Source organism: Pelophylax lessonae (assembly GCF_965119305.1).
Source record: "Pelophylax lessonae genome assembly, chromosome: 6".
Taxonomy (NCBI): domain Eukaryota; kingdom Metazoa; phylum Chordata; class Amphibia; order Anura; family Ranidae; genus Pelophylax; species Pelophylax lessonae.
This window is the reverse complement of record NC_138773.1, coordinates 214,021,838-214,049,707: the sequence shown is the minus strand read 5'-3', so window position 1 is coordinate 214,049,707 and position 27,870 is coordinate 214,021,838. Positions and strand designations below refer to the sequence as shown.

The 27,870-nt window shown below is 43.7% G+C and overlaps 1 protein-coding gene across 1 annotated transcript in view; it reads left to right on the top strand.

Moving 5' to 3' along the window:
- The window catches only part of PTTG1IP (PTTG1 interacting protein), a 71,348-nt gene extending 46,189 nt beyond the window's left edge, over positions 1–25,159 (top strand). The window contains exons 4-7 of the mRNA XM_082262390.1: positions 5,901–6,006; positions 18,328–18,393; positions 19,994–20,040; positions 25,036–25,159. Of these exons, the coding sequence (XP_082118516.1) occupies positions 5,901–6,006; positions 18,328–18,393; positions 19,994–20,040; positions 25,036–25,079 (263 nt within the window). The 3' untranslated portion in view covers positions 25,080–25,159. The remainder of the gene's footprint in view (positions 1–5,900; positions 6,007–18,327; positions 18,394–19,993; positions 20,041–25,035) is intronic.
- The last annotated feature ends 2,711 nt before the right edge of the window (positions 25,160–27,870 follow it).

Here is a 27,870-nt window from a genome sequence, read left to right as displayed (position 1 = left end):
GGGTGTCGGAGCTGGCGGCTTTGTCCTGCAGCTCTCCCTACTTGGTGATTCACTTGGATAAGGTGGTCTTGTGACCTAACCCATCTTTTCTTCCGAAAAGGATCTCGGAGTTTCACCTGAATGAGGACATTGTCTTGCCTTCGCTTTGCGCGAAGCCTAAGCATCAGGAGGTGGCTTTGCATACCTTGGATGTTGTTCGGGCGATCAGGGTTTACCTGTCATCGACTAGGTCCTTTCGCAAGTCGGATTCCCTATTCGTCCTTCCAGAGGGACCTCGGCAGGGCATGGCGACGTCGGCTGCTACCATCGCCAAATGGATCAGACAGACGATTGTGCAAGCCTATGCTTTGAGGGGGAAGGTTCCTCCTTTCCCTGTGAAGGCGCACTCTACCAGATCTCTGAGTAAGTCTTGGGCCTATCGTCATCAGGCTTCTGTGGCCCAGGTGTGTAAGGCGGCGACTTGGTCGTCCGTTCACACCTTCTCTAAATTTTACAAAGTGGATGTTCAGGCATCAGCAGATGCTTCCTTTGGCCGTAAAGTTCTTAGTGCGGCAGTGCCTTGGGGTCCCTTGTTTGGGGCCTTGGCTGTTGGGGTGTTTTTACCCCTGAGTTACTTGTTCTTCCTGGGTTGTTGCTCCTGTTGGGCACGTTTTCCTGTTGCCAGGTTGGTTCTCTTACTTTGGTAAGGTTCCTTTCTCTGATGTGGGTACTGCGTTGCTTTATGCGCGGCTGCGTTTTTTTCCCACCCCTCATGTCTACACTGCTCTGGGACGTCCCCAATAGTGAAGATTGTGAAGTGGCGGCGATTGTAAAATCTTACCGTAAAATTCTTCTGAGTCCTCAGACAGTCGCCGCCCCCGCCCCTCTTTTGGGGTTTGTTTATGTACTCTACTGCTATGCTACTGAAACTGAGTTGAGAATGCTGGAAGCAGGGAGGTATTGACTGAGGGGACCTCCCCCTAGGGGTGTGATATGCTAAAAGCTTTGATATTAACAAATCTTGTTGCCTAGCTACTCCTGCGGAGCAAAGGTCAATTACCCCAATAGTGAAGATTGTGAAGTGGCGGCGACTGTCGGAGGACTCAGAGAAAGGAATTTTACGGTAAGATTTTACAAAAATTCCGTTATATAGGAACCCAATAGGTTCTAAACCCACATTAATAACCAAAAAAACTACAATAAATAAAAAGCTGCGGGTTGTAAAGTGTAAAAAAAAAAAAAAAACACCTATACTGTGAAAAACAAAGACTGCACTCTTGCATCCTAAAATACATATCACCATCATAAATAGTGAATAGACATACATCTTCATTTAAATTCTAAAAAATACATAATTGTGACATCCCATATATAATCCCACGCGTGACTAGCATCCTCCAGTGAAAGGTTCCTCTCCTCCAGCATGCATTTGCACTATACACTCAACAGGCTGGGCCATTGGGAAAATCTAGGATGTCCCTGAAGACATCAGACATAGACTGATGAAACGTGTTGGGTGGTATTTGAGATACGCTATTTCTGGTCAGCTGGAATGCAGGTGGACCAGAAAACCAGTGATTCCTGTACAATACAGGCTGATCCCTGTCGTCTTTGTGTGCAATACAACCTTCTTTTTTAAATAAATGATTTGATATACTGCACCTTGAGTGTTTTTGCCTCTCTATATGGCAACACTGGAGCTTTGAACACGCTATTTATATACATATTGAATGGATGACAGCAGCTGTTTGAAATCGTTCCTTTGACCTCATGTATGGCATCTTGGGTTTTCCAATATGCGCAATTTGACTCCCTGTAATGGGGTCAATTAAGTCTTAGTGTATAGTGTGCCTGCATGCTGGTGGAGAGGAACCTTTCCTATACTCACTGAGGACGCTATTTACGTGTGGGATTACCGTATTTTTCGGACTAAGGCGCACTGAAAATCCTAAAATTTGATCAAAAACTGGCAGTGCGCCTTCTAATCCGGTGCGCCTTATATATTAAAATAGTTTGAAAATTTCAGTTAACTGGATGGTTTGAAGGGGTGCAACCACTGGACATAAGTGTCATTCCTTCCTTCAAGGCGAAACTGCGAATCACGTGGGAAAACTGGATGATGGAAGGAGAGCACTCCTTCACAAAGACCGGGAGGCAACGCCGGGCCAGTTATGCCACTGTGTGCCAGTGGATGCCTGGCATAAAGTATCTGCCAGAACTGTCATCCGAGGGTTCGCGATGAGCACCTGCCAGTAAACCCCGCGCGAATCAACGTTCCAAAAAAAGTGCGCCTTATATATGAAAATAGTTTGAAAATTTACCGTTAACTGATACTGCGCCCTTATAGTCGTGAAAATACGGTATATATGGACTTCACAAATTTTTTTTATTTAAATGAAGGTGTATTTGTCTATTCACTATTGTTTTTGCACTATGGTGATGTGTTTTTATGATGTAAGAGCATGGTTTCTTTTCATGCTTTTAAGTGTGTTAGTGACATCATGCACCGGTAGCTTGTATCAAGCTACCTGCCTATGACAACAGAGGAGTGTACCATACGTAATATTACAATCCTGTCTGAAAATCTGAAAGACTGTCTTGGATAAAAATTGGGAGACCCTGCTTTAAAGGCTTGAGACCTCCCTGAACCGCTCGATCACTTGAATCAGCACATTAAAGGAGTTTTCAGAGCCATCCAAATACAACAATGCGTAATATGCATTTAAAGACATCTTCTCCTCCAGAGGACCCCAGCACATGCCTCCCATCTCTGGGTTCTGTCAAATGGACAGAGATAGGGGTTCCATAATGACTGCAAACCAGAGGGGAGAATAGGCAGTCCTGTTGGGTGCTCCTCTAGAGGGGGAATAGTTTGTAAATGGCCTTGTTCAAACTCTTCCCTGTGGATTAGAATCTAGATGATGGACCCATTTAATCAAGGGCCGAAGAACATACGTGACTGTTTCCCAGGGAAAAGACCATCAAACTGTTGAAGGCCTTCTGAACATCCAGTGACAACCTTTTTTTCTAGTGTTGGCAGCATTGTGTATATCTAAATATAGATGTCTTATCGGAAGTGTTCTTACCGGTCATGAAATGGGGCGGTAGGATCCACATAATGGTTTATCCTTGCCTTGTTTGGGCAACAAAATAAGAGCCTCGTTCATTGAATTCGGTAGACTAGACTACCAGTTTCTAAACTCCAAGAAGAGAGCTGCATTTACATAAGCCTTGTCCGCTTGACAGATAATCCAAGGCCTGATGTTTTGTTAGTAGTAGTTGAGTGGATAGTAACTGAGATCTCCATCTCTCAAGGAGGCCTTAGGCAGTTGACACTGTGAGGGGGTAAGCTGTGGGAGACTAACATGGGTAAAGCAAATGTCTAGGACAGAAGTAGGTCTGCATAATGCTTTTAAAAGACAAAAGAAATCGGGCAAAAGGGTTTGGCTTTCAGGTCAGACGTAACTGTATTGTCGGGTACTGTGAAGGAATAGTGGTGCCCAAGTCTATATGGGATAAAAAGGCCAGTCATTTCCTTTCCTTACCACTGTTCTCATGTGAACAGGCAGCTAAATATTGTTGGTTCTTGTATGTCGATTCTACAGATTGGAAGTTCAAAGCTCAGTGAACAGCAACAAGAGCACTGTGGGAAGTCGGGGTAAAGGCTAGAAGTGCATTTGATGCGTGATATTTCCCGAGACTTGCTTATGTAAGCGCTCTGAACCACTGATTTGAAAGCATCTAAAGGAGGGCAGGCAGTGTGGAAATTGTGGAGCCAGTAATCTAACGTAGTAAGAACTCGTTTTGGCTACCTCCTTTTAGTTGTGGATCCATAGGTGGCTCACCCTCCAAATCTGAAAGGAAGGTTTGTGCCCCATAGCTAGGGTTAAGTAGACTGATCAGACAAAGTTTTGAGTTAGGAAAGAGATGTTGCATGCAGGGGAGAAAATCGGTTGTAGTCAGGGCATAGTATATTCTAGATAAGGCTTTGTACGTCTTTGATTGACATGAGTACTCGCTAATAAGAGTACATTTCTATCTCCATAGATCCACTTAGCCATTAGGCTGCACATCAGTTACTAAAATCCCTTGAGCTTGTCTGTATTGGCCATAGTCTAGCCAGGGCAGGGTCCATTGTTGAATTAAAATCGCCAGGAAAAGTGGTACAGGTGAGAAACATGGAGAAATGGACATTAAGATCTGAGAAAATTGTGGCTGCAACTGGAGGGGAATATACAAAGCCACTAAAATAAATGGGGTATTCTAAATTGTGGCATGTAATATGACATAACACCTGTTGGGGTCAGATACAGTACATAAGCAGACAAATGGGAGGCCCTTATGAATTAAGACCTGAAACCCCATGGGCATAGTTTCAGTTTTCAGGTTAGATTTTCCAGAGGTCAAGTGGGTAAAGTCAATAGGAATGCATCAATGTGAAAGGGCCTTGGGTATTTTGGGACCTAATTAGATGGGTTTCCTTTAAACAATACATGTGGAAGGTGTCTTAAGGAACTTCAGGAACTCCAATGAACTGGCCTGCTTTAAAGTTAGAGTTCAGGCTCTTAATGCTCAAGAGGCTACCTCGGACATAGAAATTGTCCCAAAACAAAACCTTCTGGTGGAGAACATTACCATTGGTGATTGTGAATAAAGCCAAAAGGGATCTACCTATAGACTTTATCCTTTGAAGTCAAAATATATACCAGATAATGAAGTTTTATAGCTAGCTGATCAGTACCACCATATGGATCCCAAGTAGGTGGGAGTCAGTGGACTTGATAAATGCAGCAGTTTTTCTACCCAGGCTAATGTGCTTTCAGGTGTACAGAAAAAGTGTTTGCTCTTAGTGTGCCACCCATAATTTAGCTGGTAAGAGCATGGGGTAATGTTGAGGGCTCTCTTTTTTTTTTTTTTTTTTTTTTTTTTTTTTTGCTTGACAAATGAAATTTGTGCTCGGAGTTTGGACATATGTAAAATACTCAAGGAACAAGGAGACTGCTGCATTGCTAATATAAAGGCTCTCCTTGGATCTGGCAGCCCTGAGGATTGCTGTGATTTCACTGCATTCCCAAATAGCTCAGGAACAGAGGCTGGGGAATGCCATGAGGATGGAGAGCAGCAAGCATTTTGCCAGGAGCCTGTGGCAGTGCTCATTCCTGCCAGGGGTTTTCTGTGCTTGCTCTCCACCAGCAAACATCAGAGTGGAGGAATTGTGAGTGTCCAGGGGTGTCAGAGGTGGATGATAGTGCAGGATAGCGGAAAAGTAGTTTAGAGCTGCAGTAAGGAGTGTCGGCTCACATGTCTTGCCTCCGAATCTAGCCTTTCTATAGGAGGCAGTAACTTCCGTTGCTTGGAACAGGAAAGACTCTTCTGAAATTATGGTTGCCTGCATGTCTTCAGTACTTTTCCAAAAAAAAAAATATGCTTATCTGGAATTATGACCTTGCTTTCTGCATTTGGATAGCATAAAACTGAAGGAACTCAGCTCCAAGCAGCTGCTCGAACCCCAGGGTGCAGGAGTCGAGCTGAACAGTCTGTTCTTTAGAGCGAAGCCACCAGACACGGGACAGACGACATCCATGTTGATTGTAAAAACTGTCCCTAAACATGGCAGTCAGTCCCTGCCTTAGGACTACTCCCTCCAATGTGTTTTACCCAATCAGGGCTTGGTCGTAGAGATCTTCACTTTCTGCATGCTTAGTCTGGGTCAGTAAGGCTGGCCATAGATGGAGCATGTGTTTTTTTTTTTTTTTTTTTTTGTCTGGCCTTGATGTGGTCTGCTGTTACAGCGAAACTTTAGTAAGATGATCAGGCAATGGCCATGTCATTTTGGAAAATGTTATTGGATGCAGACTACATATGTATGAGCCCTTTGCTTTAGAAATTTAAAATTTTTGTTTTTTATTTTTGTTTTCCAGTGAATTTTGAAGCTCTAATCATTGCTATGTCCGTGGTTGGAGGAGTTATTATTTTGTCCTTGGTTGTCTGCTGTTGCTGCTGTTGTAGGAAAAAGAAGAATCGAAAGTAAGTATAGTCAGATCACTGTTTGTGCTTCTGCAAACATTCACAGTGTCACTTTGTTTGCAGAACTGAATGCAGTGCAGAATGTTTATGGTTCCATTGACACGATGTCTAGCTTAAAGGCTTTAACTTGTAAAACATGAATTTTGAATGGCCGCATGTATAGCAAAAATTTGATAAAGCTTTTAGTTTGACCATCTCAGGCTTCCATACTTTATAGTTTGCTGATTTTGACGTGCATACTAGCTGCAGGTCGGTGATTCAGAAATCAGTAGACCCGCAACCCCCCCCCCATATTTGTCCATTTTTTAACCCCCTTCACACCCGACCCCATTTTCTCTCTAACTGGGCTTTTATGCCCAGGGGACAGAAAAGCCTGCCTAAGCACATGATTAATTGGCTGTCAAAGTGGTCACATGCTCAGGACCCGGTCCCGCCGGATCCAATGATTAGTAGTCTGGGAGCGTGCAGTGGGAAAGTTCTTAGCACAGAAACCTGCTGCCCATGGAGATGCAGATGTGTGGTGCATGGGCGTTAAAGCCCATCCTCTTTGCTGCCACACACGTTAATGTGGGCAGAAACCGATTAAACATCCTTCAGTCTGGCTTTGTACTGCTTGTTATAGTGGTTGTAAAGGCTCAAGGTTTTTTCCTTTTTTATATATGAAGGTAAAACACCTGAGCCCCATCATGATCCTGCCATGTGCACGAAAGCAGTGGCTCTCCTGGGTCTTTTCTCCTCATTGACAGTAGGAGCCAATGGCTTCCGCTGCTCTCAGCCAATCAGTCAGTAAGCAAATGACAGTGGGGGTGGCCCCGAGCCATGTGTGAGAGCAGTGGCTTGGGAGTAAGCCTGCTTGGGTGCCCCCATAACAAGCTGATTGCTATAGGGGCACTCCGCAGGTGCCAGGAGCGCCGGCGAGGGACCAGATAAGAGATCGGGCTGCTGCATAAAGCAGGTAAGTATAATCAGTTTAATTTCTTTTTCCTCTATTGTCCATTGACACACGCAGTTCTTATGCTTCTTAATACCATTGGATTATGCTGCCCCCTACAGATATAGTACTAGGCAGGAAAAAAATGTTTACCACACCTATGGGGGCTGTCCTTATAGGCATAACCCCACACACCCTGCTCCAGCATACCAATTTGTTTCTGCCTAGTGAAGGAGTAGGACCTAGGTTTCCTGCTGGGACTTCGGTCTCCGTTTTTTTTTTTTTTTTCTTCTTTTAAAGAGTATTTAGTTTTGTCTTTACTCCTGCTAGTTAGTGTTCAGGGTGATCCTGGTGAACTACAACTGATAGCCAGATGAGGTTTCACACTGGATAATCTAGATCCTTAAGGTCTCCCAGCCTGGCTTACGAGCGTGAGCAGGTTATAGTCCCGCACTAGGCCACGCAATGACTGAGCCCCGTTTTGGATGGGGGCCAGCCTGCGAGTAGATGTCTCACTGGGACACGACCTGGAACACCCTGAGTCGCAGCGTACCTCTCAGCTGGCAGCACCCCCACTCCAGGTGGGAGGTGGTCTGTCCGGAGCGGATCCCACCCGGTCCATGGTATGGTGAGTAAATGCAACCCCCCCCATATCCATTAGTGGTCTTGGGGCGGGGGGGGGGATTGAGGAGTAGAATGTGGGCTCACTCCTGGGCATGAAAGGACTGGTGTTTCCTAAAAGATCCCCCTGGCCTATCAGGATGACTGGTTCTGTGCCTTGCCCCCTGCCCTTTTAGCAGTTTTCACCTGGGGGATGCTATTGCTGCGGCGCCAGGCACCCTGGGGAAGGGGGGGGGGGTGAGAATGGTACCTTTTTTTTCCTGCTGGGTCTTGTAGATCCTCTGTGACCTCCGATTTTGGGGTCCCCTGACCTCATGGCATGCCGTGGGGGCTGCCATTTTTTTAGCGTAGCCATAGAATTCTCCCTATTTACTTCCATGGTGCAGGCATTTTCCCTGTGCTCCCTATAGACTTGCATTGGCAGGCATTTTTGTGTATCTCTATGGAGCTCCACAGGCAGCGTGACCTTTCACATTCTTTCCAGGCTGATGTCATATCCTGTCACTTTCACTTTCCTGCTGCACAGATCGGCTCTGGAGGGAGGTTTCTCAGTGAGGTGGTAAATTACTGGGGTCTCTGGGCATATCCCTGTGCAATCTCTGCATAAGGTGGACTCTGCATACCGTGGTAAACGGCGAAGACAGTACACCTGTTTTTTTCTTTTGAACTAATTGTGGAGTCCCAGGCAGTGGTTTCACTCTCAGACCCCCTTAATGCGACTATCGAACCTTCTGGATCGCAGTCGCTGGCCGTGATTTCAGCAGCACTGGAAAGCCTGACGACCAAGGTTAATTTTGTGTAGAAAAAGGTTAATGGCTGAAACCGGCCACTGCCTTCGTCGTCGGTGGGGTCCTTTGATTCAGAGACTGATATGGTCACCACAGACACCCCCCCTCGAGGGATCGCAGTCCTTGCAATCGTATGGAGAAACGGACCTGTCCTCTTCAGCTGCAGCGCGGGAAAGTTCTTTGGTGGAAGCCCTGATTGTTTCAGTAAGGGAAACTTTTTAAAAATGGCAGATGAGCCCACTCTGGCAGGGACACGGGTGTCCTTTGGCTCCCGCAAAACCCAAAGATCGGGTAAGGTTTTCCCTTGTCCCGAGAATTTTCATGATATTGTTAATAAACAATGGCTGCGCATCAAGTACATGTTAATAGTGCCTAAGCGTTTTAAACGCAGTTATCCCTTTGCTGAGACTGTTTCGAACCGTTGGACGGTACCGCCTAAGGTGGATCATCCTGTATCCAGGTTGAACATATATACTACTATAGTGCCTGGGAAAGATTCCCCGGTGTTTACGGACCCGGTGGACAGGCAGGTGGAATTTCCTTCCCGCCACCTTCATGTGTTGACTGGTTCAATCCTGAAACCGATTTTTTTTTTTTTTGTCTGTTTTGATATCAGACGGTTATAGAATGGGTAACGGTTTTTAAGAGTAACCTAGATGCTGACTTGGTTTCCCCAGAGCTGATGGAACTTATGGACCAGGGGGCCCAGGCCCTGGTGTTCCTGTGTGATGCGTCCTTGGATGCGGCTCCCCTGGTGGCCAGAGGTGTCGACTGTGGGGATTGCCATAAGAGGCATGGTGTGGCTGAAGTGCTGATCGGGAGACCAGGCTTCCAAGAAGGCCCTAAGAAGGAGCCAGTATCTGGTTGTTCTGGTGGTGACTGGCCTCGTCTGTCTTGGTACGTGGAGACTTCCTCTGAGGGAGGTTCTGCTGTCCCAGGGACCGATCTTCCATCCTCATTTACAGTCGCTGGCTTTAATGGCATGGCTGTTGAAGGGCAGGTGTTGAGAGATGGGGGTTCTCTCTGAATCTGAGATTCCTACCCTGTTGAAAGCTAGGAAGGCAACCTCTAGGAAGATTTAGCATCGTTTGTGGAAATCGTACATTCATGGTGTGAATCGCTGAAGCTGCACCCGCACTTGTTTTTCTATAGCTAGGGTTTTGGCTTTTTTTTTTTTTTTTTTTAACAAAAAAAGGGGTTGAGCAGCGGTTGGCCTTGGGCACTATAAGGGTCAAGTGTCAGTCTTGGCTATTTATTTCTAATGTCTGTTGGCTTCTAATGCCTTGGTTCACACTTTTTTTTTTTTTTTTTTCATTCAGGGGGTGTGTCATCTGGCCCCCCCAAGGAGCTCCCAGTTGCCTCCTTGGGATCTTAATCTGGTTTTGTCTGTTCTTGAACTTCTCTGAAGTTCATTGTCAGACACAGCACCTGTCCCTCTGATATGGGGATGATTTGGGTCTTACTGCTTGCAACGAAACTGGTATGCTGGAGCAGGGTGTGTGGGTTTATGCCTATAGGGACTACCCCCATAAGCGTGGTAAACTGTTTGTTTTTTTGTTTTGTTTTTTTTTTTCCCTGCCTAATACTACTCCTGTAAGGCAGCAAAACCCAATGGTATAAGAAGCATAAGAGCTGTGTCTGTCAGTGGACTTCAGAGAAAATGATTTTACAGTAAAGTCTTACAAAAATCTTTTTTTTTTTTTAATAATCTGCCTTTTAACCACTTTCCCACCGGAGGATTTTGCAGCTTAAAGACCAGACCCCTTTTTTCAACTTGGCACTTCGTGACTTTAACTGATAATTGCTTGGTCATGCAATGCTGTACCTAAACGAAATTTACGTCCTTTTTTTCTCACAAACAGAGCTTTCTTTTGGTGGTATTTGATCGCCTCTGCGCTTTTTATTTTTTGCGATATTAATAAAAAAAGAGCGAAAATTTTGCAAAAAAATGACATTTTCAACTTTGTCTTTTAAAAAATATCCAATATACTCAATTTATGTCATTTTTTTTTTGCCAAATTATATTTAGCTACATGTCTTTGACAAAAAAAAAATCAATGAGCGTATTTTTATTGGTTTGCGCAAAAGTTATAGCGTCTACAAACTATGGTGTAAATAGTGAAATTTACGCAGCTTTAATTTCTGACTGCCAATCTCATTTCATGAAGTGCTAAAATGGCGGGGCAGTACAAAACCCCCCCAAACTACCACTTTTTGGAAAGTAGACATCCTAAGGAATGTCCTGACAGGCATGTTGAGCTCATTGAATATTTCATTTTTTTGTCACAGGTGTTTGAAAAATGACTAAAAAAAATTTTTTTTTTTTTTACACAAAGTTGTCATTGAAATGATATATTGCTCACACATGCCATGGGTATATGTGTAATTACACCCCAAAATATATTCTGCTGCTTCTCCTGAGTACAGGGATACCACATATGTGGGACTTTTTGGGAGCCTAGCTGTGTAGGGGTCCCCAAAAACAAATCACCACCATCAGAATTTCAAAGGGCGTACATTTTTCATTGCATTTTCTCACTACCTCTAACGGTTTAGGAGGCCCTGAAATGTCAAGATACCACAAAACCCCCCCAAATGACCCCATTTTGGAAAGTAGACACCCCAAGCTGTTTGCTGAGAGGCATGGTGAGTCCATGGAATATTTTATATTTTGCCACAAGTTTTGTGAAAATTACAATTTTTTTTTTTTAACTTTTTTTTTTTTTACACAACGTTGTCACTAAAAGATAAATTTCTCACACATGACATGTGTATATGTGGAATGACACCCCAAAATACATTCTGCTGCTTCTCCTGAGTATGGGGATACCCCATGTGTGAGACTTTTTGGGAGCCTAGCTGTGTACAGGACCGCAAAAGCCAATCAACACACTCAGGTTTTCTAATGGCGTAAATTGTTCATGTCATCTCTGCACTACCTGTCACAGTTTCGCAGGCCCTAAAATTCCAAGATAGCACAAAACCCCCCCAAATGACCCCATTTTGGAAAGTAGACACCCCAAGCTATTTGCTGAGAGGCATGGTGAGTCTAGCCGCGTACAGGACCCGGAAAACCAATGCGCACCTTTTGGCTTTCCAAGGGCGTAAATTGTTGATTTCACTCCTGACTACCTATCAGTTTTGGAGGCCATGAAATGCCAAGACAGCACAACCCCCCCCCCAAATGACCCCTTTTCGGAAAGTAGACAACCTGAGCTATTTGCAGAGAGGCATGTTGAGTATTTTGCAGATCTCACTTTTTGTCACAAAGCTTTGGAAATTGAAAAAAGAGGAAAAAAAATGCATTTTCCTGTTTTTTTCTTCATTTTCCAAAAAAAATTAGAGCTGCAAAATACTCACCATGCCTCTCAGCAAATAGATTGGAGTGTCTACTTTGCAAAATGGGGTAATTTGGGGGGGTTTTGTGCCATCTTGGCTTTTTATGGACTTCAAAAGTGTGATAGGTAGTAAGGAGTGAGATCAACAATTTACGCCCTTGGAAAGCCAAAAGGTGCGCATTGGTTTTCCGGGTCCTGTACGCGGCTAGACTGGCAAAAAGTCTCACACATGGGGTATCATTGTACTCAGGAGAAGCAGCAGAATGTATTTTGGGGTGTCATTTCACATAAACCCATGGCATGTGTGAGCAATATATCATTTACTGACAACTTTGTGTAAAAAAAAAAATAAAAAAAAAATTTTTTCCCGAAACTTGTGGCAAAATATAAACTATTCCATGGACTCACCATGCTTCTCAGCCAGTAGCTTGGAGTGTCTACTTTGCAAAATGGGGTCATTTGGGGGGGTTTTGTGCTATCTTGAAATTTCAGGGCCTCTGAAACTCTGACAGGTAGTCAGGGGTAAAATCAGCAATTTACGCCATTAGAAAACCTGAAGATGTGGACTGGTTGTCGGGGTCGCGTACACAGCTAGGCTCCCAAAAAGTCTCACACATGGGGTATCCCTGTACTCAGGAGAAGCAAAAGAATGTATTTTGGGGTGTCATTTCACATATTCCCATGGCATGCATGAGCAATATATCATTTAGTGACAACTTTCTGTAAAAAAACAACAAAAAAAATAATAATAATTTTCCCGAAACTTGTGGCAAAATATAAAATACTCCATGGACTCACCATGCCTCTCAGAAAAAAGCTTTGGGTGTCTACTTTTCAAAAAGGGGTCATTTGGGGGGTGTTTGAACTGTCCCGGCATTTTATGCTCAATCTTAGCCACACATCACCCACTCTTCTAACCACTTGAAAATCAAGCCTTTTCTGTGCCTTTTTGTTTACATGAAAAAATATTTTTTTTTTACTAGAAAATTACTTTGATCCCCCAAACATTATATATTTTTTTAAAGCAGAGGCCCTATAGAATAAAATGGTGGATGTTGCAAATTTTTTTGTCACACGGTATTTGCGCACAGATTTTCCAAACGCAATTTTTGCGAAAAAAATACATTTTTTTTTAATTTATTGCACAAATACACTATATAATTCCAATTTTTTTGGTAAAATTTAAAAGATGATCTTATGCCGAGTTCATAGACACCTAACATGACATGCTTTAAAAATTGCGCATGCCTGCGCAGCGGCAAAAACATACGTACATTTTTAAAAACCTTTAAAAGTCTCTACAGGTTACCACGTTAGACTTACAGAGGAGGTCTACTGCAAGAATTACTGCACTCAATCTGGCGATCGCGGCGATACCTCACATGCATGCTGCAATTGCGGTTTACATATGACACTAGACCACCGCTTGCGTGTGCCATTGCGCGCAAGCACCGGGGGAAAGGGGGGGGGGGCTCAATTTTTTTTTTTTTTTGCTTTTTTATGTTATTTTGACACCTTTCCTTTCATTTTTTTTTTTTAAATCATTTTTATTGTTATCACAGTGAATTTAAATATCCCCCATGATAGCAATCTGTGGTGACAGGTACTCTTTTTTAAAAAAAATTGGGGTCTTTTAGACTCTAGATCTCTCCTCTGACCTTAACGCATCTGACCACACCAAAATTGGTGTGATAAAATACTTTCCCAATTTCCCAATGGCCCTGCTTATTTCTGGCGAAACAGAAGTCATGAAATGCTCGTAGCCTCCGGCATCTTAGGCCATAGAGATGATTGGAGCCATTCTCATCTCCAATTAGCTCTATGGTTAGACAATTGAACCACCGGCTGCACTTTCGGGTTAACCGGTGGGACAGGAGAGCCCGAGAAAAACCACGGAAGGCTGCGGAAGGCGGCGGTGGGGGGGGGGGGAGGCCCCTCCCACTGCATGTAAAAGCAGTCTAGCGGCCAATTACCTGCTAGGATTGCTTTTACATGTAAGCCGACCGCTGGCTGTAAAAAACGATACCAAGATGATGCCTAAATCTGCAGGCATCATCCTGGTATAACCACTCAAAGTCCAGCAACGTACCAGTACATTGCTGGTCCTTGTTTGGCATATAGGTTTTTTTTTTTTTCATGCAGCCTGTGGGCTGAACGGAAAAAAAGAGAACCTATCAGAAATCAGCACAGGAATAATGCGTAGTATTACTCATCATTAACCGCCCAAACAACCACCCACTGAATTTAATGATGGGTATACACGGCGCTATCCACGTATACCAAAATAGGATTTTAACTGCAGTGCTGAAATCAGAAAATCACCACAGCTGCTATCAGCAAAGGTATCCATATATGCTGAGCGCAAACGCTGTTTGTGTCAGAATATATAAAATCAATGCGTGGTAGCCGACGAGTACCTGCAAGAGAAACAGGTCACAAAAGAATGAAAAAACAAACTAAGGACATTGAAAAAAGTACAGTAGGAAGGAGAAGGACATATAAAATTACTGACACAACAACAGTTTTTGGATCCTTTTATTTTTCTAACTGTTTCTTGATTTGGGACTGCGATCTTCTGCGATCTTCTCTTCCAGCTTGGGTCTCTCAAAATGTCGATGGACATCCAACATCTTTCGAGACCCTGTGTTTGTGTGCCCTACACTGTGTCGTGCTGTACCCTACGCTAATACTCCACTAGTGTATGGTAGCGCTCGAAACATTCCCCGATGCAGAGACCAGGTTGGTCAGGACATTTGGGACAATAATAACGGGTGTCACGCCTAAATCCGCGCCTGCTACAGACACGACATCTTTTTTGGGGGTATCTTTGGGTAGGGGTACTCGGGAGGACATAAGGAAAATGCCTCTCATGCAGCCGGCTCACTGCATCTGGAAGGGGAAGTTGGGCAGGCATGCCTCCTGGGTACAGGTAGGCAAGGATGATCTCTTCCTGGAATTCCCGGAAAGATCCAGTTCGTCCTGACGCCCTGTATAGGACAAAGGCGTTCAGCATAGCCAATTGGTAAAGGTAAACAGACACTTTTTTGTACCAGCGTCTGGCTTTACGGGCAACTAAATACGGCGCCAAAAGCTGGTCGTTAAGGTCCACCCCTCCCATGTTAAGGTTATATTCGTGGACACAGAGGGGTTTCTCCACAACGCCAGTTGCCGTAGTGATTTGGATCGTCGTGTCTGCGTGAAGGGAGGACAGAACATAAACATCCCGTGTATCCTTCCACTTCACCGCAAGCAATTTGTCCGTTTTCAAGCAGGCTCTCGCCCCCCGACTAAGACGGGAATTTACAAGCCGTTGGGGGAAGCCCCGGCGATTAGGTCGCACGGTGCCACATGCGCCAATTTGTAAATCGAGAAGGTGACTAAATAGTGGCACGCTTGTATAAAAGTTGTCCACGTACAAATGGTACCCCTTTCCGGATAAGGGTGACACCAAGTCCCAAACGTTCTTACCGCTGCTCCCTATGTAGTCTGGGCAGTTGGGGGGCTCCACACAGCTATCTTTTCCCTCATAGACCCGGAAACTAACTGTATAGCCTGTGGCCCTGTCACACAATTTATACAGTTTGACCCCGTACTTGGCACGCTTGCTGGGGAGGTACTGTTTCATAGCAAGGCGGCCAGTAAATTTAATCAGGGACTCGTCAACGCAGACAACTTGTTCGGGGGTAAAAAAGGCTGCAAACCGCTGATTGAAGTGGTCTATGAGGGGCCGAATTTTGTGGAGCCGATCGTATTCAGGGTCTCCCCGAGGACGACAGATTTCATTGTCGCTGAAATGCATGAATCGCAGAATTTGCTCGTATCTCCCCCTGGACATGGAGGCAGAGTACATGCGCATATGGTGAACTGGGCTAGTGGACCAATATAGCCGCAATTCACTCTGTTTAGTTATGCCCATGTGGAGGGAAAGGCCCAGAAAGATCTTAAATTCGGAAACCGTTATAGGTTTCCAGCCGAATTGTCTGGCAAGGTGTGAATTTGGGTTGGCGACGATGAACTGTTGTGCATATAAATTTGATTGATCCACAATCGATCTGTAAAGATCTTCCGTGAAGAACAGCTCATAAAAGTTTAGGGGCGTAAAACCAGCTGTCTCCACGTGGATTCCAGGTTGGGCGGTGAATGGGGGAAGTACTGGCGCTGTAGTATCGGTGGGTTGCCAATTAGGATATGCCAGCGCATCAGGGAGGGCACTATGGGCTCTACGGGCCTGTCTACGAATACGCGGTGGCTGCGGGCCACTACTTGTGCTAGCCACCGCACCAGCTTCAACTGCACTTAGGGGACTCGCCACGTCACCAGGTCTTACTGCAGTGCTGGTTGTACTAGGTCCAGGTTGTACTAGGCCGCTGGCGCTTGCCAGGTCGCCAGAAAAATGAGCGGCACTAGTACCCACACTCTGCTCCATACGAGCACCCTGCGATTCCTGCATCTCAACAACTTCAGAATGGGGTCAGGTACGCCTGGGTCTAACAGGGACCCATCTGTCGTCGGAGCTATCTGTCAGGGAGCCGCTGCCGTCATCAGGTTCATATACTGACACTAATTCGGTCATTGTAGCTTCCCCTTCGCTATCAGATGACTCGGTCAGCATATAACTGAGAAGCTCTTCATCCCTGTACGAACGTTTGGTCATTTTGGTAACTAAATTTACTCGTACAGTGATGCGACTCACAGGTAATAAAAGCACCTGGTTGTCGAAGATTATTTCAAGCGCTACAAAAAAAAAACTGCTAATGCTAGCAGGGATCAGGCCTGACTCTGCTAACACAGCGGTTTTGTGTCTTGTGTTTTTTTGCAAGTGACAGTAATCTATTGATTACTACACTTGCCTGGGTGAAAGGGTTAAACGCAGGTGCTGGCCGGAATCAGTACTGATCGTGCAAACACCGCGTTTTGGGAACCCTAAACTATGGGGGCGCTAGTATAGTTCTGATCAGATCAGATATTGATCTGTTCAAACACTATACTAGAAATGGAAGTGTAGGTGCGTGCGTGCGTGCGTGTGTGGCAATCAAGGGGTTACTTCTAAACTATGCGCTGGGGATCTGGGGGGGGTGGCGGGGACCCTAAACCTCCTTTGGGAAAGAAACTAGCTAGCTAGCGCAACCTCAAGTCACAATGACACCAATACAAAATACAGTAAAAACAGTATATTATGTGTGTATTAGTGCTAATGTGACAGAGGGTGTAGGGGTTAACGGGATGTGATCAGGGGTTTAAATCTTTATTGGAAGGGGCTGGCGGGTATCCTAAGGATAAAAGGAACGGTGGCAAGCGCTAAACCTGGTCACAAGTCACACTTATACGGGTATATAGAAAATGCTATATACTGTATACAGTGTGTGTTATGGCAGGGGGTGTAGGGGTGATCAGGGGGGGATCAGGGGATTAAATCTTTATTGGGCGGGTGGCGGGGACCCTAAACCTCCTTGGGACACAAACTTAGTCGCCTGCGCTAATTCTGATCACAATCACACTAATACAAAAATACAAAAACACTGTATATTACGTTTGTATTAGTGCTGATGTGACAGAGGGTGTAGGGGTTAACTAGCGGTGATCAGGAGGGGATCAGGGGCTTAAATCTTTATTAGGGGGGGTGGTGGGTAATTCAAGTGGAAAAAGGGGGGTCGCAAGCGCTAGACCTGACCACAAATCACACTTATACGGGTATATAGCAAAATGCTATATACTGTATACGGTGTGTGTTATGGCAGGGGGTGTAGGGGTGATCAGGGGGGGGTCAGGGGCTTAAATCTTTATTGGGCGGGTGGCGGGGACCCTAAACCTTCTTGGGACAGAAACTTAGTCGCCTGCGCTAATTCTGATCACAATGACACTAATACAAATATACAATAACACCGTATATTGCGTTTGTATTAGTGCTGATGTGACAGAGGGTGTAGGGGTTAACTAGCGGTGATCAGGGGGGGGTCAGGGGAGATCAGGGGCTCAAATCTTTATTAGGGGGGGGTGGGGGGTAATTCAAGTGGAAAAGGGGGGGTCGCAAGTGCTACACCTGTTCACAAATCACACTTATACAGGTATATAGGTATATGCTATATGCTGTATATAGTGTGTGTTGTGTCAGGTGCTGTAGGGGTTAATCGGGGGGGCGATCGGGGGTGAAATGTGCCTATCTAACTGTGTGTGGGTGTGCTTGGTGCAGTACTCACAGTAAGATGTGCTCTCCTCTCACGCTGGATCCAAAAAGACCGTTGTGGGGGGAGGTCACATCTCCTCTAAGCCTGTGTTTACATTTCACAGGCTTAGAGGGAGATCTGATTGGGCAGGACCGATCAACAGGTCCAGACCAAAAATGATTGGCCTGGACCTGATGACTGATCGGTTCTGAACCCAATCGAGCCATCGGTGTCGGCGGGCACGCGCGGGAGCGCGCACAGGACCGGCAGGAAGTAGCGACGTAGACCTACGTCACTCTGCCTGGCCGGGGCCGACTGCCGCAGTAAATATACTGTGCGCAGTCGGCAAGTGGTTAATACCCATTTAAATATTCATGCAGATCTGTGATGATGGGTTGAACCCCTTGTTTATGGCACATACAATTTTTAAAATGTGAGTAAACCACAAGTGACCATTCATTCTTATGTTCTTTGAACAGTACCAGCTTGGAGACTGAGAGATCAATCAGAGAAAATGAAGAGCGAAAAGTTCGTCAGGAAGAACGGTAAATAAAAAAAAAAAAAATTAATGTTGGTGCAATTGCCTGCCCATGGGTAACTCTAAAAACTAAATATAGAATCCTAACAGGGGAATGGAGGGAATATTAGGGGAATGGACATCGGCTATGAGGAAAGACTACAGGCATTGAACTTATTCTCTCTGTAGAAGAGACGCTTGAGGGGGATATATATCGATGTACAAATACTGTACTGGTGATGACCCTAGCATAGGGAACAAACTATTCGGAGAAAGGGAATACAATAAGACACATGGCCACTCACTAAAACTAGAGGAAAAACAGTTTAACCTTAAAATTTGTAAAGGGTTCTTTACTGTCAGAGCAGTAAGGATGTGGAATTCTCTTCCACATGCAGTAGTATCAGCAGGAAGCATCGATAGTTTCAAAAAACTATTAGATGGGCACCTTAAAGACCACAACATATAGGGGTATACAATGTACGGTTAACAGCAAACACACACGACATGGGTTGAACTGGATGGACTGATGTCGTTGTGTGTGTGTGTTTTTTTTTTTTTTTTTTCTCCAACCTCACAAACTAGAACTATGTAACGTACACACAAAACGTTAGCTATGCCTTAACAAATTCAGAGGGACTGTACTCTGGAAACTGTGCTGAAGAAAAAATAGACAGGCAGAAACTTTGACTCGCCATACCTTTTTTTTCCTGCAGGATCTGTGTAGACGTAGCCATAGAAACATAGAAACATAGAATGTGTCGGCAGATAAGAACCATTTGGCCCATCTAGTCTGCCCAATATATCTGAATCCTATGAATAGTCCCTGGCCCTATCTTGTATGAAGGATAGCCTTATGCCTATCCCATGCATGCTTAAACTCCTTCACTGTATTTGCAGCTACCACTTCTGCAGGAAGGTTATTCCATGCATCCACTACTCTCTCAGTAAAGTAATACTTCCTCATATTACTTTTAAACCTTTGCCCCTCTAATTTAAAACTGTGTCCTCTTGTGGTAGTTTTTCTTCTTTTAAATATGCTCTCCTCCTTTACCGAGTTGATTCCCTTTATGTATTTAAATGTTTCTATCATATCCCCTCTGTCTCTTCTTTCTTCCAAGCTATACATGTTAAGGTCCTTTATCCTTTCCTGGTAAGTTTTTTCCTGCAATCCATGTACTAGTTTAGTAGCTCTTCTCTGAACTCTCTCTAGAGTATCTATATCCATCTTGGTAAAGGGCAGGACATCCTCATGTCAGAGCCTCCAAGTGAGCACCACAGTAGTGACCTCACCAAATCTTGTGAAACTAGCAGTCAGAGGCTTAGATGATATCTTAGATAAACTGCTAATATAAATCCATACAGAACAGGAGTGCCCTGGCACCTTTGCATACCAGGAAGTGCACTGCTATTTTTCAGGAGGAATTCCAGACCAAAGGTCTGTTTCACAGAGCGCTACTTCACTTTTATTCCGGTCCACTTAAATGCCTAAATTTTGTATACTTATGACAAGATTTATTTTTCTGTAATAGATGGGTAGCACTAATCTAAAAGTAGTAGACTGTGGCATATCGTAGTAGTCTGTGGCATATCGAAGTTTTATCTGATTTTTTTATTTTTTCTTCTAGGAGAACTCAAATGAAGTCAAGACACGATGAAATAAGGAAGAAATATGGTAAAAAAATTGAATTTGCATGGCTCATCTGTTCATTTAGATGTGATAATGGTCAATTTACTGTTTTACCACTGGAAGTAGATCTGCTTTTTTGATTATTTGTTGGCTCAGTGCACTGTGCTTTTGAAGATAGTTCCTTTACTGTTGCTCCAACAGCTGATTCTTTGCAAAGTGATTGCTGTGGAAGAGGCTCAATCCCACTGCTCCTTGTACATTTGACACCTTGCAAATGGGTATTTGGGGTTTTATTGCATGTAAGCATAGGCCTAGCCTTTTGTGCCTGGTGCTTCCAGATATTTATCTTCCACAAATACTGGATTCACACTTGTATTTCTATCTCCATACACACCATCTATCTGCATTATTTGTAATTAAACTTGTCAGTTTTCATGCCTTGAATACTGTATAGTAATTGGGTTTTCCTTGCTCTTAGTAAGTGTGACCACCCCCCCAGCCTAGGTTCAAACATATTCAATGCAGGAACCAGCATAAGTTCCTGCACTTTTTTTATTAATTTATTAATCCTATGCACGTTCAGCCATACAACTGTGTGGCTGGCTGAATTCGCATTTGCACAGACCTCGGATGTGATCTCCACAGCAATGCAGTGCAAATCGCATGTCATGTCTGATATTGCATAAGTGTGAAACATCAACTCGCGGAACGGAACCCTTGTTGGGCCTATGATCGTAGACCTAGGTTTAGTCAACCTTCAGAAAGTTGGTCTGATGCGAATGATATAGCATGCATTGTAAGCATTCTCTAGAAGCTCTTTTGTCGTGTGTGGTGTGTTTTTTTTTTTTTTTTTTTTTTTTGCATCCATCAGATTCGTAGAGGTGCAAGAATTCTTTGGGCACCTCATCCTAGACCCCATGTCCAGATAGTGCCATTTAAATGTATTGAAATCCAAAATTGGAGTGAGCAGGATATTCTCTGATCTCCAAATCCCAACAGGCATCTGTGATGCTATAAGAAAGGTACCCAGGTACTGTCACTTATTAGAAAGCTTTGGTAATCTACTAATCTAATCCCTAATAGACTTGGATTAAAGCCAAATTAAACTTTGCTTTAATTTAGGTTTTGTTTTTTTTTTGTAACTGGACCACCCCCCCCAGGAGCTTTATGCCATAACGACCTAGTATGTACCGCCTATTGGCACAATGTGGCAAACTCGCATTTTAGACAGCTGGTCCCGGATGCATCTCATCTTCTCCCAGTCTTCCTTCCTGGTTCTGTCTGTTATGCTGCTAGAGTGTTTGGGCTGTGGTGATGGCATTCCCATCCATGCTCATGGGAGTCACTGTATAGAGCAGTGGTATACATTACTGCTGACGGGGGGGGGGGGGGGGCTATATGACAAGAGACCAAAAGACTACAGAAAGCGAGTCCAAATGTATAGCAAAAATTAATATGGATTCTTGCTTCACTTCCACCACAAATGGTTTATAGAAAATGGGTAAGCAAGGTCTAGGTGAGGGTTTGAATCCACGGTGTAGGCAACATACACACACCATTTCATCCTAACCCTGTATGATCTACAAAATTGATGTACGAAAATATATAATTTTTTTTTTTTTTTTTTTTTTTACGGTTACCTTTTTATAATTGCCATTTATACACAGTTGCTAACACAGCATTTGTATAGAGCCTGGGAGGCACATCTCCTACATCTGCAACAACCCCCCTCCCCGCACATTGCATAGACGGGTCCTGTTTTGTCTCATTCTGTATGTCATGATTTACGTTGCTGATCGGATTAGTTGCTGCTTCATAATAGCCTGTATATGGAAGGGTGACTGAGGGGTCAGTTTTACTACAATGCTGCTTGTGTTAACTCCAGGGGAGAAGTGGTCATTCTTCAGCGGATGTGGATGGCAAAAGCTTTTACAGTTTGTGTGGTGGTTTTTTTTTTTTTTATATGCACTACAGTATTATAAAGCTACAGGCTTACAGTATATAAAAAAAATTATGATGATCCAGTAGTTCTGAATGTTTTTACCCCAGAGGAACCCCTAAAATGTTCACTTCTCTGGGGACCTTTTTCTAAAACCAGTTCATTAGGGGTCAGTTGGAAAAATGCCCCTTTCATTGACGTGCACAGCTTCTGGTATTCAAAACCATTGGGTTATCCTTTCCCAGAGTGAAAAACTGACTGGTGGATTACCTCAGTCAACAGGAGTTAGACTAGGGGTAGTGGTCTCTTTAGCTGGAGGCATTTGATCAGTTGTGTCTCTGGGATGGCACCCAAGTCCCCCCCCCCCCCCCCCCCCCCAGGTGGATCTGTTGGCGCCTCAGCTCAAGAGGTTTGTAGCTCGGTCACAAGATCCTCTCACGGATACCACAGATGCACCAGTGGCCCAGTGGGGGTCAGTTTCGTCTGATTTACACCTCCCCCCCCCCCCCCCCCTCAAGATTCTGCCAAAACTTCTACGCAGGATCGAGGCAGAAAGGATTCCTGTAATTTTAGTGGCCCCGGACTGGACTCGGCAGGTTGGTAGATATTCAGACAAGTAGATTTCCTATCATATGTGGAAAACATACATTGCGTGGTATGAATCCCTTGGGGTTCCTCCTCGCTCTTTTTTTCGGTGGCTCAGATCTTGACCTTCCTTCAAAAGGGGGTTGAACAGAAGTTGTACTTGAACAGAAGTTGACCTAAGTACTATCAAGGGCCAGGTGTCAGCCTTGGCAGTGTTCTTCAAACAACCCTTGGCCACACACTCTGGTGCGTACCTTTCTTCAGGATGTTCGGCACTTGGTCCCTCCAGTGCGGTCTCTTTTGCTGACTTATCTCGATTTGGTACTTCGGTTCTCCAGAACTCTCCCCTTGAGAATCTTCGGGTGATTCCCCTGCTTGTTGGCCACCAAAAAGGCCACTTTCTCAGACCTCACCTCTGCTTGCAGGGTGTCGGAAACTGGCGGAGGGGTTCTGTCATTCACCTTACCTGGTGGTTCTTCGCCCCTGTCCATCGTTTCTTCTTAAGGTGGTCTCAGATTTTCATTTGAATGAATGTGTTGCCTTCCCTGTGTCCCAGGCCTAAACATCTGAAGGAAATTGCCTTGCATGCCTTAGATGTGGTTTGGGTGCTTATGGTGTACCTGGCAGCTACGGAGTCTTTTAGGAAGTCAGACTCGCTATTTGTGCTCACAGATGGGCTTCAAAGGCTTGTCTGATCCATCTGGAAATGGTCGCAGAGGAAGCGGACAGTGGTTCAGGCCTATTCCATCAAGGTTCAGGTTACTTTTGTTTTTTGTTTTTTTTTCCCCCCTGTTAAGGCACACTCTACTCGGGTGCTCAGTGCTTCCTGGGCTTTCTATCATCAGGCGTCAGTGATGCAGGTTTGCAAGGTGGCCCCCTGGTCGTCGGTGCATACTTTCACAAAGTTCTATAAAGTGCATGTGTTGGCATCTGCGGATGCTTCTTTTGGCCACAAGTTTTGGCAGGTAGCTTTTTAAGAGGACCTGATCCTCTTTGAGGGTGTTTTGTTTCAGGTGGACTCCAGTTTGTTTGAGCTCCTGTTGCCTGGTTGGCTAATGTATAGCCTTGGGAATTTTGTTCCCACATCTCACATTTTAACATGGCTTTGGGACGTCCCAATGTTTATGAATACCAGAAGCTGGTAAAATCCATTTCTCTGATCCATTGACGAACACCGCACCCACCCCTCTGGAGTTCTAATTCTGACACTGCTTGTAACAAAACTGAGTGGCTACAGCAGTTAGAGGGAGTATACCCCTGGGGACTGCCCATGGGTGTAGCCAGAATTCTTTTCTGCCTAGTGTCCTACTCCTGTAGGGGGCGGTATAACACAACGTTATAAATATCAGAAGCTGTCTGTCAATCAACATCAGAGAAATTAATTTTAAAAGTCAAAAATCCAATTTTTCTTTGGTCACTAGGAAGAATGCAATTCTCACTTTGGTCAGAATGCCACACGTAAAGCAAGCTAGAAATATTGGCATCGTGCTACTCGCTTTGCCAACTGGTATTGGTCCTGGGAACTATGCAGGCACTATCAAATGGGAGGTCAATCAGCTACAGCTCAAGGAACCACAAACTAACAAATGAACCTGGATTTTAAAATCACTGATCTCATTAGAGTTGCTCAAATTGTGTGTGGTTTTTTTTTTTTTTTTTCTTTCTCTGGCTCATCAGCCAACTTCTTTAAATTCTCCATTCAGAGTTCATCTTTAGCATGCTGGCTTATTCTGTGTCTCTTGGAAGGGTAAGCAAGGTTAAGGCCACTGGCCAAGGTTATTGGCCATTGTCTGGATATCTTTTTAAAAATGTGTTTTGTTGAAAATGGGAACACCGCTATACATCTCCAGGCCTTTAAGGGCCATACACACTATAAGATTTTCTGAAGACTTTTTTCTTCAGATTTACCTTTTTCTATGTAGTGCAAGGGCCTGCCAGATTGCATACAAATTGAAAGTGTTTAGGTTTGACCTCCATGGTTTTGGTAAATCTAAAGGAAAAAGTCTTCAGAAAATCTTATAGTGTGTATGGCCCATTATTGTTTCTCTAGATCTATAGGAATATTTTTGCTTTTGTCTCCAATGAGTTATGCAATTCTCAGTTTGAGAATTTTGGCTGTTAGAATAGTGAGCCTGATCTGCCACCTTGTGGTAAACTTGCAGTGTTGGGTATAGCCAGACCTTTACACAAGCCATTGTTGAATTGTAGGTTGCTGATTATAGCAACCAGACTGCTTGTTTCAACTTTTGCAGACTGCAGAAAGGACACTTAGAAGCTGAGTGGTTTCAACAGGCAACAGTTTTCTTGTTAGTTGTAGACTTTTTTTCATACGAAGTCCTGATTTAGTTTGACGTGAGTGTTTCTTAAAAACAGAAATGAGCCAGTTATTTTTTCACTTTGCACGTGTGTGCGTGTGCTCGTGTGTGTGTGTCTTACATTTTTTTTTTTTTTTTTTTTTCTTTTAAGAGTGGAGAGTTTATACATTCTTTTGATTATTTTTTGTTTTTCTCTTCTAGGCTTGTTTAAAGAAGATAATCCTTATACGAAGTTTGATAATTAAATTTTGGAAGCCTGTGTTGCCAACGTCTGGACAGTCAAAGATTAATTCTCATATGTACCAATTACTATTTAATTGTCTCCCAGTGGTGGAACCAGTGCTTGTATACATAGAAAATCTCAGACACTTTATATATCTTTTGACACTTGGGTGTTTTTATCACCAAAGCAAAAGGTAGCTATATGCAGTAACCTATTTCAAGCGAACACTAGGTGCAGTGTGAGTTTACATCAAATTCGGCACCGCGTCTAAATCGCAGTTTATTGCAGTGTATGGTCGTGACACTCTGCAATCGGCTTGCAAAATGCATTGCGATTTTTCAGAATTTGATTGCGTTGGTGTGAACCCATGCGATCTTGATTCTGGTGCAGACAAAAAGGGTCCTGCTCCAGTTTGGTGCGAATGCAGTGCGATTTGAGCCATACAAAACCATGGCTCAAATCGCACCCCAGAGACCCCACCTGTAACTTGCACAGGAATGTGCTTGGATTCCAGTGCACGTTGCATACAGCGTTGCACCGCAGCAGTGTGAACCCAGGCTTAGACTGCTGAAGTGATCTGTGCCTGCATATCAATAATATTGAACAAGGTTTGTGTACTGTACATATGAGTTTTAGATCAAACATGCTAATCCTTCCTTAGTAGCCTTCATTAATTTAAAGTGATTGTAAACCTCTGAAATGAGGACAATAAACAAAGTGCATCCCACTATAGGTTGTACTAACCTGAATCCAATCTGGAATCTGGTTCAACTCTGAGCTCTCTCCTCGGTGTGACTCCCTCTTAGTAGATTAAGCTGACATCACAGCCTCCATCCACCTGCCCCTGCCTAGCACACAGCAGATGGCTCATATCTTCAGCAAGGTTTCTCTTGGCCTGTGAAGAGGGGTATGTCCCTATCCTCCGGTCAGCTGTGTGCTGCAGTGTGATGTCAGATCTCTGGAGGCTCACAGGTGCTTTGTGAAATCTGAGAATTGGGAAGCGGGAGAGCAGAGAGCTGCAGATAAACAGATACAACTTGAAGGAGGATTTGTTTATCTCGATCACCTGAGGCCAGTCATTTCACTGGGTATATATGGGGGTTAACAACCACTTAAAAGAATATCACAAACGTAGTTACTTGATCTTATGAACATGAGCAACCATCTCCTATGTACTCACCGGTCACTTGTTAGTAGTTTGTCTGAGGCGACACACTGGCATCAGTGATTTGGGCATAAAATATTTATGTATAGATATGTATTTGACACTTTCTCATTCCAAAGATCTGATTGCTAGGGTTCAGTATTTCTCTTTACCTATATTTTAGCTACTGGAAGACAATAAAATATATGTGAAGGCTCTAATAGTTCGTTTTACCAGGGTAATGATTAATAGATATGTATATAGATATAGATTTTTTTTTTTTTCTTCTGTAACACTCCAATCAAATATTGTATAGTTTTACTTGTCGTCATTGCTTACGGCTTGCTATTCAATGTAAAATTACTTTAGTGCAAATTATCGGAATGTATAACTTTGTGTTTCCAACCTAGCAACCAAATCAATATCCCCCTTTCCTCTTCGGGTTAGAATATGTAAGGTGGATACCGATTGGATGTTAGAAACTCTCAACTGACACTTCATACATGAGGCCTAATATTTTCAAATTGGCGTGTTTGAAAAGCTGGCTTCTGTTTATGATTGTCCAAAACGGTAAGACCTGATGACATTTTCTTGATCGGCCAAGAGCCTCATGAGATTCCTTTTTTTCTTTTGCTCTATAATGGAATTGCCCCATCCAGTTCACCTGCTGAGGGTGAAAGCCAAGATTCCCTGAAATTGGGGTTCACTTCTTCATGGTTTAAGCTCCACTCCAGACAAACCAGTAAAATCTACATTTGAAATGCAGAAATGTGAGTTTTACAAACATGTCTGTAATTGGCTAGTTTTTTGGCTGCTTTTGTGATTCATACATTCGCCAGGCCGCAGCACTGCATAACCAGGAAGATGACTCCACGGTTTTCCTTGCGCAGTTTGTAGTTTTTAAAGTCGCCTGTCTTCTCACTGGACATCCAATCGGCAGTGTGCTTGTTGCTCCTATACCTTCAGCTCTCTTTACTGGGCAATTGGTGAGTATCCCCACACTGCTGATTATTGTCCAGACTGCTGGTTTACATTTGCAGCTTCCTTTGCCACCTAAGTTTTGATTCTTTCTTTATGCGTGGTGTGTAGAGATGTGGGAATCAAACAATGGTTTTTACATACAAAAGAATTTCCAGCGAACGTGCACTGATCAGCCACAGCATTATTTGACACTTATTACCAGTGTGCTACTATGCTCCTAAATAAAAACGTGCTGTGGCTAACGCTTATAAACGTGTCCACTCTCTCCCATGGATCAAATAGTGTAACGCTATACAATATTTACAAATCTCTAAAAGCACAAAGTTGAAACCAGAATCCCAGTGCTGTAAATACAAAATCTGATGACATGTGAAAATAATATTCAGTGAAATGTTGAAAACCAATTGTGACCAAAATCCCAGTGCTATAAAGTAAACCAAATTTCATATATGAAACCAAATACTGATGCTGTGATATACACCAAATTTCATATATGAAACCAAATCCCGGTGCTGTAAAGCAAACCAAATTTACAGCACCGATGTTTTAGTCCCAATTTTGTTTTCAACAGTTGTTATAATTTCACATTAAAAATGTTGCTGTAAATAAATCCAACATCTTATAAGTTTCAACTTTTCTTTGTTCTTTTAGATATTTGGAAATATTGTGCTGTGCTACACAATTTTAT